At 35.5% G+C, this 13,464-nt stretch overlaps 1 protein-coding gene across 1 annotated transcript; it reads right to left on the bottom strand.

Moving 5' to 3' along the window:
* Window positions 1–9,696: 9,696 nt before the first annotated feature.
* FBP7 (F-box protein 7) lies at window positions 9,697–12,235 on the bottom strand. The gene is made up of 11 exons (XM_079005506.1): window positions 12,099–12,235; window positions 11,829–11,915; window positions 11,435–11,547; window positions 11,209–11,325; window positions 11,021–11,117; window positions 10,848–10,921; window positions 10,708–10,761; window positions 10,519–10,620; window positions 10,365–10,423; window positions 10,071–10,284; window positions 9,697–10,002 (listed from the first exon to the last, which is right to left on the bottom strand). The coding sequence occupies exons 1-11, from the start codon at window positions 12,106–12,108 to the stop codon at window positions 9,943–9,945; spliced, it is 987 nt and encodes a 328-aa protein (XP_078861632.1). The 5' UTR covers window positions 12,109–12,235; the 3' UTR covers window positions 9,697–9,942.
* Between the last annotated feature and the right edge of the window lie 1,229 nt (window positions 12,236–13,464).

The following is a 13,464-nucleotide window of genomic DNA, read 5'->3' on the forward strand; positions in this document are numbered from 1 at the left end:
GAAAAGTTGTTTTGCTATAATTAAGGGAGAGAATATTATGCTTCATTTCAAATCTAAAGGCTTAGGTTGTGGAATGTTAATAAATCTAGTCAAAGGTACATAGTGAGTTCTTAAAATTTCGATTATGATTACGACATTCCTCTTCACAATTCGAATTTTGAGAACATAGCAAATAAAACATTATGCGTCGTGTCCCATACGCTTCGGGTATAGGATCGATTGCAAATGCTTTAAATGTTTGACCATTCTAAAATTTTCCAAATGTCAAGTGCATTTAGAGGGAAAAGGGACTAGAATTGGTTTTGACTAAAATAATTAAACAACTATCAAAGGACAATCCAAAGTTTGACGAGGATTGGTCGCTTGTGAGTAGTTGGAAGCATGGTATTGGATGGACCATATCGATATTATTATGAATAGAAAAGATTCTATTAAGAATGGGTTGTCATATGGAAATTATGGAAATGTTTCCATATTGGATGGACCATATCAACATCATTACGAATAGATAAGATTCTATTAAGGATGAGTTGTCATATGGAAAATATGGAAATGTATCTATATTGGGAATTGAATATTGAAAAAAAAATCTATGACTAGATTAGAAACTTTTATGCAAAGGATGTTCAAAGGAATGTACTTTGAATGAGAGACATCATATCTAAGGAATTGTCTTGTAACAATCTCCGATAGAGGACTTTGTAATATCATTGAAAATAGTCTTTGTGACTTTGGTGCGGTGAAATCACAAAAGGATCATTGCATAAAATGTTAGAATCTAGCATATTCTATAAGTAGCAAGAATTTGATATTCGTTCACTTATGAAAAGGATTTGGAGTTGTGAAATGAGAATGATTGGAAATGTGATCTATTTCACAAAGTAAGAACCATAGGTAAACTTTGTGTGCATGCTAGGAGCATGGGACAAGTGTTGTAATTCAAGTAAGAAGTTGATTACCCGAAACGACAAATAATGAGTAATCAATATGGTGATAAATAAAAGGCGTTTTATTTATACTCAAAGGTTTGAGGCCATATGGGATTAGTATTATTCTTGTGTTTCACATTTGCATGTTTTGACTTCCAGAATAATTGAGTTTATTAAGAATAATCGAATTATTCGAACGGGCCACAGTCGTTCATATGTTGGAAGTAGGTATGAATGAAGACTGTCATGAATTGGTGTGTGGATTGTCTAAAAGAGTATTAGATATAAGCAAATGTTTGCTGCAACGTTCGTGAGTGCTTATGAATATGAACTTGAGCATTGGATTAAACCCACGCTCACTTGGATCATTCCATGAACTGTATCACGAATGATTGGTGAGACGATAACATCTTATATTCTTGAAACCGAGATGTGTGAGTTGTATCTTGCAAATCGGTTACACATTGATAATATGTAAACGCACTAGTAACTTAGTGTTATAAAACATATTGTTGTGTGTAATTCGGTAAGTGAGTGCAAGCAAGCATTGTATCAAAGTTTATCCGTTCTTTTTATCCAAAGAAGGATAAAAGCGATATCTTTGGGCCCCTCGATGATTTTGTGATGACAAACGTAAATGCTCGGCCGGGCTAGGGCTAATTTGATTTGTTCAATTAGTCAGTCATCATAAATCGGGAATCGATATATAGTACAAAGAGAATGATTTGAAATCATGTCTCATATGATATCTAGAATGGAGGAATATATGATCCCTTATCTAAGGACACGCGTATCTGATAGGATCAGAGTTGACAACGGCTTTGGAAAGCTACGATTGCAGATCAGGATCAGAAGTCATACGCATAATAGTTATTAGACTTATCCAAGTGGGAGACTGTTGGATTAGTGTCTAAGTCCATAACTATTTTGGTATGTACTTGACCCGATGGTGCATGGTCCTTTTGGGTTGCCTTCACCAAAGCAACTTGATTGGAGAAATAAATAGAGAGAGGGATTATTATGATTTATTAATATGTTATAAGAATAATATATTAAAGGAGAAATCACATTTGTTTAATTAATATTGGTCAATAATTAATTAAGAATTAATTTTGTGATTAATTAAACTAGAGGGGCTGAATTGTAATTATGTGATAGTTACAATAAAGGTAAGGATTATCTTAAAGATAGGTTGGACGAATTTGAGGTGATAAGGACCTTAGAATTCGACTATGATAAGGATTCAAGGCTTATCTTATGGGTTGCTTGGTAAGCAAGCAACTAGATAAGGATAAGGACTGAAACCCTATCTCTACACCTATATAAACCCCCTTTGGCTTATGATTTCGTCCAGACCTTCCCAAGGTATCTTAGGGACAAATTCTTATACCTCTCCTCTCTCTTTATACCTTCTCCATTTGCTCTTGGTGTTTGTAAGCCATTAGAGGAGTGACACTTGTGACTCTAAGCCTTCCAAAGTCAATACAAGGAGATTTGGGATTGTTATTGCAACATAACAATCAAGGTAACATCTTAAACCTAATTATATGTTAATATTGATTCCCATATGCTAGAATTAGGGTTTATAGCCTTGGATAACTTGCATGTACAATAGAGAAACCTAGATCCAAGCATTAGGGTTTGTATGAGCACATAGGATGTATTATGACCAAAACCCATCATTCCTACCATACATAATAACATATTGTGTGCCAGGAGCCACCCCTGGTTTTTCATGCATATTCTAAATGGGCCAGCATTGGTGCCTTAGACCCATATAAACAGTGAGGAGACTCACCTCGCACTGTTGAACTCTGCTGATAACCTCTGGCTGCTGACCGACAACTCTCTGAACTCCTGCTCCACTCGCTCCCCGAGCTACCAATGTCAAAGCAACACTGAGTCTAACTGACCCCCGAAAGATAACCAAGTCAACTCTGGTAAAAGTCAAAGTCCTGGTCAAAGTCAACCTTCCAGGTCAACCCTACTTGCCGAGTCAACCTATTGACTCGCCGAGTCAGTCCATGACTCGCCGAGTCTACCGATTACCGAGTCCTGACCTGTCCAACTCACCGAGTCTCCATTCGACTCACTGTTTCGAGTCTCAACTCGAAGGGTTTGGGGTTTTGCGACCTGACTCGCCGAGTCCAAGAACAGACTTGCCGAGTCCAAGACAATCTTCATCCAACTCGCCGAGTTGTTCTTCCAACTTGCCGAGTTCATGTCCAACTTCATCCGACTCGACGAGCTGTTCATCCCACTCATCGAGTTCCTCCTCATCTTCAAGCTACTCGCCGAGTCCACTCAAAGGACTCGCCGAGTCCATCCGGTCCTTCACACATGCAGAGGACTTTTGAGTCATGCAGGGACTCAAATCTGTAAATCTACCCTTCCCAAGCCTATTCCTCACGTAAAGTTGCAAACTTTACGTGTAGAGAAGGAGATCTAAGCAAAATACACCATAAACTAGGGTTTAAGGCCAAGGGGCTTCCACATTGACTCAAGGGCTGATACTTTATGCTTCTCTAGTCCATAACACACTTGGATCTGAAGTAGCAACTCCAGATGCGGCTTCTAACTCAAATGGGTGACAAACCATTTCTTAAAAGCCCCAAATCTCACAACCATGGAAGATCTTAAAGGAGATAGATGACTTATTACCTCCAATATCTCAGAAAGGCTCCACAAACTCCAGATCTGAAGCCAATCCTTGAAGCTTCACTGATTCCCCTCTTTCTTCTTCCTTCAATTCACCCAAAAATGGCTTGGAAGCTTGAATGTACAACAATGGAGGCTTAGGTTTTGCTTTTTGAATGAGGGAGGCTCTAAGTAACCCTAATGGAGAGAATAAGGAGCTTAAATAGCGCCCAAAGTCCCGGATTTAGGGTTTTCCTCGCACAGACCAGACTCGCCGAGTCCACTTGGCCAACTCGCCGAGTTGGTCACTTACACCTCGACCCGGATCCCACTCGGACTCGCCGAGTCGCCCCTAAAAACTAGGGTTTTCTTTCCTTTTCTTGGCCTTCAAAACTTTGGGTGTTACAATTTGCTTACGGAAGTAGCAAGCTGTGAAACTTGTTTCTCTAAGTTCTTTATGCTTGCTTTTGTCTCTTGTTGGAAAGCTTGTGTACTAGTTGCCAAACTCTTCACTATGTCCTCTAAGGACATAATTGATGAACCTTATTGTTGAGGAGGGTGTTGTGGTTGCCTTGTCTGAAAGTTTTGTGGTGGAAAAGGTGGTCTTTGTTGGTATTGATGTGGTTGACTTGGTTGATAATTTCCTTGTTGATTTCCTCCCCAACCTTGATTGTTACTCCATCTTTGATCACCCCGTGGCTGCTCATATCCCCTTTGATTAGACCCAAGAAAACCTCCCATGGCTTTTGCTTCTTCATAATCTTCCTCTTGAAGTTGAGGGCACATGTCGGTTGGATTCCCCGGCGGGGTGTGAGCTGCACACCTTTGTCTTTGGCCAACATCATTACTACTTTTGTGAGCTCGGACAATTGAGCTTCAATATGAGGAGTTTGAACTTTCTTTACACTTCGGGGTGCATTCGTGTACCATTCTTTATCATGGCTTGAATGTTTGGAATCTTCAGCCATGTTCTTGATTAGATTGCGGATTTCGGTTGGAGTCTTATCGGGTAAAGATCCGCCACTAGAAGCATTGAGAAGTCTTCTTTCCATTGGGATCATTCCTTCAATGAAATATTGGAGAAGCTGATATTCGGTAATTCCATGCTTTGGGCATCGAGCACAAAGTTTCTTCAATCGCTCCCAATATGTGTGAAAAGCTTCTCTCTTGTGTTGCTTGATTCCAATGATTTCCCTCCGTAGGGCTGAAGCTTTCATCTCGGGAAAGTACTTATCCAAAAACAACCTTGCAAGATCTACCCAAGTAGTTACCGTCCCCGGTGGGAGGTCATAAAGCCAGTCTTTGGCTGCATCTTGCACCGCAAAGGGGAATGCCCTAAGCTTGATTTGGTCCTCCGTGACGTTGTGTGGTTTCATACCCACACATACTACATGGAACTCAGTGAGGAACTTGTGAGGATCTTCAATCTTCATTCTCCAAACCTCTAAAAGTTGGGAGTAAGTGGATAAGCCTGAATTTTAGTTCAAGGTTTGTGGCAGCTAGATATGTGATACAAAGAGGTTGTTGAGTAACCTCTTGTCTTGACCATTGGCGGAGGGTTTGTTCGGGTGGTGGGTTTGGAGGTGGATTCCCTCCGTGGTTATCTCCCATGGTATGAGTAGTAGTTGATGTTTCCGTGGGTGTAGTGTTTGGGATATGATGATTAGGTGAATAGGGTGGGGTGGTATTATTGGGTGAGTTTGGTTGAGATGAGAGTGAGAGGCTTTCTGTTTCTGATGCGGATACACTTTAGAGGGATATGTCCTCCCAAATGTTGATGACCGGAGGAGTAGATGGCGAAGAAGTCCTGGAAACCGGTTGCCTCTTACGAAGCTTGTTTTGCCTCCGTATTCTCCTTGCAGTCTTCTCTATCTCAGAATCAAGTGACAATGGTGTACCTGTACGAAAAGATCTTGGCATAAAACAATTAGTAACACCGTGTCCCCGGCAATGGCGCCAATTTGTTAGGCGCGTCAAACCCAACAAATAAAGGGGTACGATATACTCCAAAAGAATCCCACTATATTGCACTAAAAGGTAGTACAAGGCAAGCATGGTCGATCCACAGAGACACGAGATAATTAGTCTATACCTCCTTGCACAAGGTATTATGGTCACCAATAGTAAAGAGGGGGGTTTAGAATAAAATAATTAAAACAAACACTTAAAAACACAAGTAATCAACTAAAAGAGTGAATTAGATTTAGAAATGGTAAGGACTCCAACCTCATGTATGACAATTTAGCAATGTGATTCCAAGATAACATGATATTTTCTTAACTGTATCTAAGTTGGTACTTGAAAGTGTTAACAAGCTCTAACACTTCCCATTCACCACATTAATTAACCACAACAAGCTCTTTGATTAACCCTAACCTTACTAACCTAATCTAAACACGCTCTTAGAATTAGGTTTAAAGATTGCATTAAACTTTGTGTGAATGTTCCCAACAACACCCAATACTCCTCACAAGCTCGGGAGCGTAAGAGTGTGTGAATAAAATTTACACTAAATTCATTCAATGGAAATCAATTTAGTGCTTGTTACTTGTTCAATTTCACAAAACAATTACGGATTTTGTAAAAGAGATAACTTGAATGACCTAACCCTAATTCAAATGGCCAATAAGAATCATAATTAGAATCAAACATTCGATTAAAGCTAAATCAAATTCACTAGATAGAAATTAAGAACAAACATCAGGTCATATGATTGAAGTCACTACCAAGAAGTCAAAACATGAAATTGGAGAAAATAGGGTTCTAGCCACACATGGCTAGAACAAGATCACAAGTCTAAAAGATGAAATTAAGTGTAATTACAACTTACAAAAACGAGAATTAATGTTTCAAAATGATTAACAGACAAACCCTTGCAAAAACCTTCGAATTCTCCTCTCCAATGGTGCTCTGATATGTTGTGTGTGTGTAAAAATGACCCTCAACCCGTAATATGAAAGATAGGAAAAACTGCCAAAAGTTGGTTTTTGGGTCGAACACGGCCCGTGTTAAAATAGGCTAAACTGACACGCCATGTGTTCAGCATGGTCAATAGCTCCCATTTTGGTCAAACACACCCCGTGCCCACTTTTCAGTGTAAATTCAACACGCCCCGTGTACCTCTCTGACTCCAATTTCAAACTTGATTTTTCCAAGTTTTTCGTTCTTCGCCCGATCATCCCGGAATCTTCACCAATGCTTCTCGGCACTTCCCAAAGCGCATTCCAACCTCCGGTTTACCTGAAAAGGACATAAAAGTGTGCAAATAAGGTTGCTCTAGAGACTAACATGAATATGATGAAATGCAAGAAAAAGGAAGAACAATTGTGCTAAATAGATGCATGAAATGGGACTAAAAGGTGTGCAAAAGGTGCACAAATAGCACCTAACACCCCATCGACGCCTCCCTCCACCAATCTTCTTCAACCTCTCATAGCCTCCTCGTGCCACTGTCGTCTATACCAAAACCACCGTCTTTCTCCTGTCCGATCGCACCACCAGACGCACTCTAAAGTAGCGCCATATTTTCCCCTGAAAACGAAAATAGGTTTGCACTTCTGTAATCTCCTTCAACGAATCCAACCTCCGAACAGCTCTACCAACGTGGTTTCTAGGGGTTGGATGTTCTTATAAAATGATTATTTCATTTTAATTGTTTATGAAAGAGTGATTTCGAGATAAGACTCTAACTTTCTGATTATATATTATTTAAAGTCGTAAGTAAACAAGTTTGAAACTAATTACTCACAATAACTCGCAAGAATCACTTTGTGAACAATGGAACACATATCCACACACTCATGGCTTCAGTTAGGTAGATGATTAACATGTAGAAGACACAAGAATGTTCTTACTTTTCATGTTCATTGAATTCAGTTGTAACATGGGAGGAGAATGTCTACACCTGCCGCAAATAAGAGGTTAATGATGGACTTTAAAAGGTTGCAGCAAGATCCTCCACTTGGTATCAGTGGCACACTTGTAGATAACAATATAATGCTATGTAATGCTGTCATTTTTGGGTATGTAGGAGTGTAAATTCATCTTATATATATATATATATATATATATATATATATATATATATATATATATATATATATCATATGATACATTTTTTTTTCTTGAAAACAAATGATATCATTGATGACTTCTATTTTCGTTGCAGACCATACGACACTCCTTGGGATGGAGGTAAGTTTGGACTTTATCTTTCACAAAGCACTAAGGTACTAGTTTGTGTAAATGGGATGATTTTTTTATGATGTGATTCTTTCTGCTTGAAAATAGTATATTGCAATTGGTTATAGTTTATGTAAATATTGAGATTGTGAAATGGCAGCTTATCATTTCCTTGAAGTGGAACCAATGAACGCTAGCAATTATAATGCTTCGTGTAGCTTGTAGGATTCTTGTGGTTTTGATGCTAATTTTCTCATTGCAGGTTTGGATCTTTTTCTTCCTCGAAAAAGATTATAACCCTCTTCAACTGGTTCAGTTGTTTGTTGTAATATTCATTTGACAAAAATATTAACCGTAATTGATGTAATTCTTTCTCCACTTGTGTATTAAAAAGTTCCAGTTAGATCGATAGTTTTATTATACACATGCTTTGTTTATTTTTAAATATAATGCATCAAGGTTGTAGAACTCGTTACTCGGTACCTGTTTGGCCGACTACCGAGTAGCGAGTACTCGGGGAGTACTCGGATTTGGAAATTTGTGTAGAAATATTTTTAGGGAAATTATATATGTCAAAATCATAAGATAAAATCATAAGTTGATTGAAATATATAACAAAATTGGATACATGTGAATACACAAAAAATGAAAAACACATAATGGTCTCACTTCGTGAATAATTACTGAAAATTTAAGATATATATGTAGTAATAATCATATGTGTGTGTTAAATAATAAATCATTAAGTATATTATACATATTAATCACCAAGTTGACCGAATTTCACAACACTACTCAGTTTGTAAGGGGTCGATCAGGGAGTACTCAGGATTATGTAACTCGCCTTGGCAAGGGGGGGAGTAGCGAGTACTCGGAGGAGTAATCGGCCAACTCGGCGGGTTTTACAACATTGTAATGCATACAAGCAATAATGTTTTAATAAGAAAACTTTTGGAGATACAATGTTACAACTGCATAGAATTGTCGGTTGTCTGAATTTAATTTTTAAGTATTGTAAAACTATAATTAATGAAATAGACTTTTATGTTTTAAAAAAATTAAATTTTTATATAGGATGTGTTTGGGATTTCATCTAAAAACTCTTTTTTAACTTATTGACTTTTTGAAAAGTTGGCAAGTTAAAAAATATGTTTGATTACCTAATAAATACTTTTAAAACAACTTTTTGTTTAGTTTTTGAAAATAAATTTTGAAAAAGTTACAATTTGTGCATTTTTAAAATAATTTACGACTTATTAGAATAAAAAACAAACAAAGTCAATAAGTCAACCAAACATTGTTTAACTTATTAACTTTTGCCATTAAAAAGCTAATTTAAACACTTTTTTAAAATCTCCTTTCATAAGTCCTTTTGAATAAAAGTCTTTTTTTAATTTCAAAATAAAATCCCAAACATGGTCATGGTTTGCAAACTTTAAAAAACAGTCTTTCTTGTTACATTCTGCAGACGTTTATACCTCTTCTACTACAAAGATTTGCAGACGTAGTCCGCTAGAATTCACCTCCCATCGTCTTCTCTCTCTTATGACTTCACCAACAGCTACAACTACTTTTTCACCCTCAGGCCTCAACTCACAAATACTAATTCTTTTTACTTAAAGTAATTATAAAAGAGGTTTATGAATTAAGAATTACTCTCTCCGTCCCAAATTGATAGTCCATTTTTGACTTTTGAAGGTCTTTTTTTTTTAATTTTGACCTTAAATATTTTTATTTGTGTTATATATATTACTTGATAAAACTTATAACAATAAAAAAACATTTAAAATACAATACATTTATACATTTTGCATATCAAGTATTATCTATCAAAAACGAAAATATTTAAGGTCAAAGTTGAAAAAAAAAATACTTCAAAAGTCAAAAGTAGACTATCAGTTTGGGACGGAGGTAGTATTAAAAAGGGGCACAGCTTAAAACCAAATCATCTCGCACAAAGTCACAACCACAATTAAGAGGGGCACAGCTTTAAATACATATGTTGTTTTTTTTTTGTTTGTCTAGCAGCATCGTGTTATTCTGAAAAATATTAACAAGACCCTTCAACTGACAACTAACATTATTATTATACAACATTTAATACATACAACTTTCAACAAATATTATAACAGATAAACAATTTTATTTACAAATATCAGTCGTTTTTGTCTTCATTTCCCAATTCCAATACCATTCAACCAGGTACATAATAATCCATGCGTTCCACAGGCAGATTTAAAACCGATGTTTCCGCCTATAAAAATAAAAAAAAAATAATAATAAAAATAATAATAAGAAATTTGTAAGTAATAAACAATATACCTCTTCAAATGGAACAAAGACAAAAGGTGTTAGGCCTCTTGTATGAGAAATAGCAGGAACATCTGCATTGTGTGTTTCATCATCTTCCCAGCCTTCAACCACTGCAAGAATGTCTCCATCGGGTCCCGTTGGAACCTCATTCTCGTGGACCCCACTTGTCACAATTGATAGAAGATCCATCCGATTGTTTGCCCCTGCTATCGTACCTCTTAACCTATCCAACCATTAAAAAAAAACACCTTCAAATTTAAATCTTTCTCATATTATTCCAATTATACCCTTCGGCTACCATACCTCAATCGGATCCTCCAAATCGTGGGACGCATTCCAGGATACAAAAGAGCCCCTTCCACCTGCAAAACACACACACATTCCATTGATATTATATTTATATTTATATGCAACAACAAATGATGAAAAAAAAAATACATATATTGTGAAGTAAAACCTTATCTTCGGACATTGTGTAGCGCCCACTATGACAAATCTCAGCTTTAGTAGAACGCAATTTCATGAACTTCACAACATCCTTAATCTTCTCAGAAGAATTCTAATCATTTCATAACAGAACAACATGCTCAAAAAATTATATTTTTATTATAATAATGTCATACAAGAAAACAGAAATTTGGCTAACCTTGTACAAAAACCTTCCGGAAGGATAAAATCTGAGGTATCGATAATAGCATACCTACAGAAATATAAAAAATAACATTTTATAATATATTTCCTATCCATGCTAATTGTGTTTCATTTAAATAGCAAACATATACATACCACATGAACTGGATTTGTGACTTTCCACTCTGCAACTCCAGCACGAATATACGTGTTTCTACTCACATATATACCTGCATTAAAAATCAAAAATCAAAATAAGTAAGTTTACAATCTTATTTATTAGTATGCAAATATAATGTTATATCAACCAATAAACATTCACAACTCACCATCCATGCGAACTCTTGGCCTTGAAAGCCACATCTTCCTCCATGAAGAATCATAATTGCATTGCATAAGCTTATAGTTTTCCACAACACCAGAGATCTTGAAAGAATTTGATACACATACACATATTTTAAAAATAAAATTTTAATAATGCAGCATTGCAATTTTTGCACATCAATAACAAAAATACCTGCCAGGCTTTTAAGCATGCATTGCGCCAAAACACAGGGTTACGAACGGTATTTCTCCATTTTCTACAAACACAGGCTGCTTTTCCCAAATTATATGGAGTCATTCTTGCAAAAATCTACAGAAAAATGTTCTAAGATTAGATAATCATAGTTTACTATTGATATAATATGTTGTCCAAACAAGATATTACTATAAAGCAATGCAAATGGTTAACATTTACATACCTCAAACAGTAATTCATCTGGCAAGCTTCTATGGATGAGTGACAAATCAACCACTGGTTTATTACATGTGCTACCAAAAGGAGCAACTGGTCTTACATTAACCCCATATAGATCTGTAGTCATTCACATGGAAAAAACAAGTGTGAAAAACTAGGGTTTTTTTCTTCTTTACTTGAATTATCTTCTAGACAAAACCGCCTACATATGGAAACTTAATTGACATTGATTGATTTTGTTTCCACCTTGAAGTTAGAAAACCTAAATTGGAACGTTATGTCCACAAATTTTATGCTAACGAAACCGAAAATTGTCGAGAAAAAGCAAAAGCGACTAGGAATAAGCAATCATAACATGAAAATGACATGGAAAGATGGGATTAAGGTTTAAGGTTTACCAAGCCATGGTCTTCGTGTTATGAAGAACCCCGCAGCCCTCAACTGCGACGCAGATTCGAGTTCAGCGACAATATTCTTAGCAAAATCTGCAATTTTATTAATATCTCTTAATAACAATCATAACATACCAATTTCAAATTTCAGGATGCGTCTTCAATTAAACAGGGCAACCCACAATTTCAATTTTCAAACGAAAGATATTTATGTGTCGTATCATGAAAATCCTGGTTTCTGTGCAATTATTTGAAAATCTTAGATTATAAGTGTACCTGAAGCCATGATCAATGATGATCTTAAAGTCGATGAAGAAATGAAGCATCGAGTTCGAGAAATTGTAAAGGCTTCGTCATTGGGTATGCAACAACCTAATATACGGGATTCGTGTGGTTGGGACTTGGTAGACCGACTTCATATATATATCGCAGCGGGTTGACCCGGTTCCAATTGTCGACATGCTCCATATAATAATACTTTCCTACGTTTCTATAAACAATGAACTTTCTTTCAATAGAAATAGATAAGGCAATCTATAGATTATTTGATTTAATTTATGACTTCAATTGACTGTTTTATATTGAGGGTTCCGGATTATGTTGGTAATTTTATTATATCTTATATTCTAATTTTATAAAATTATTGCAAACACAAGATGTGTAGGTTAATCATTCAAAAAAAAAAAAAAAACTATTTTAAGTAATAAAATAGTTGTTTTTGTAAACTCTTTCAATTTTTTAATTTGAATAATGAATTTATTAAAATCTAATGAATTCATAAAAACACATATATTCTTTTAATTAGAGCGTGAGAAAATTTTAGTTTCTTCAAAAGAACTTTTTACACAAAAATCTAACGAAAAACATTTATATCATTTATATTTGTTCGGGAAAATATCATGATACTATTATATTTTCAAATTTTTATTGAAAAAATCATTGTTTTTTTATTTTAAAAAAAAAGGTAAGTTGCTATTTTAATTAGAAATAAAAAAGAAAAATAACTTTACATCCATATTTAAATTCATAGAAAGATACTATTTTATTTTGCATAAATAGTTTCGGCCAATGTTATGGAGATTGGTATCTAAGGCTATGTTTGGCGGACTAGCTGAAAAGCTAGCTGATAAAAAATAATGTTTGGTAAAACTATAGCTGAAATATATAAAATTACATAAAAGGATATGTAAGAATACGTGTTTCTATAATTAATTAACAGGTGTATTTGAAAAATTTAAGAAAAGCTCTTAAAAAGCTAGTCTAAGTAGTTTTTCAAAAAGCTAACTTATAAGCTAGTTTATCAGCTACTTTTTGGCTTACCAAACACAACAAACATAAAAAAGCTCGAAAAATAAGCTAGCTTATCAGCTAGCTGTGACGCGCCAAACACAACCTAAGTATGGTTGCTTTTAGGTTTGCTAGATCGAGATCGGAATCCTAAGATCTCACAAAATAAAACATAATTTTAATTTATAATCTTAAAACATAAAAAATATATCAAATATTTAATTTTCCGTTCAAAAGATATAAACACTTCAAAACATTAATCACAACTCACAATACAAAATGATAAACGGTCATTTAAAGAAAAAAAAATAGGATCAGATCAGATCCCGATTCTATGATCCTACAATCAAATCAG

Source organism: Lactuca serriola, chromosome 6 (genome assembly GCF_051521515.1).
Source record: "Lactuca serriola cultivar US96UC23 chromosome 6, Lser_US96UC23_V15, whole genome shotgun sequence".
Classification (NCBI taxonomy): Eukaryota; Viridiplantae; Streptophyta; class Magnoliopsida; order Asterales; family Asteraceae; genus Lactuca; species Lactuca serriola.

What these genes read in the sequence shown, in the direction of transcription:
- FBP7 (XM_079005506.1), bottom strand. An exon ending in CCGGAAGGTTTTTGTACAAG is followed by an intron (nt 10,621 to 10,707) that starts GTTAGCCAAATT and finishes TGAAATGATTAG; the next exon opens with AATTCTTCTGAGAAGATTAA. An exon ending in ATTTGGAGGATCCGATTGAG is followed by an intron (nt 10,285 to 10,364) that starts GTATGGTAGCCG and finishes ATGGTTGGATAG; the next exon opens with GTTAAGAGGTACGATAGCAG.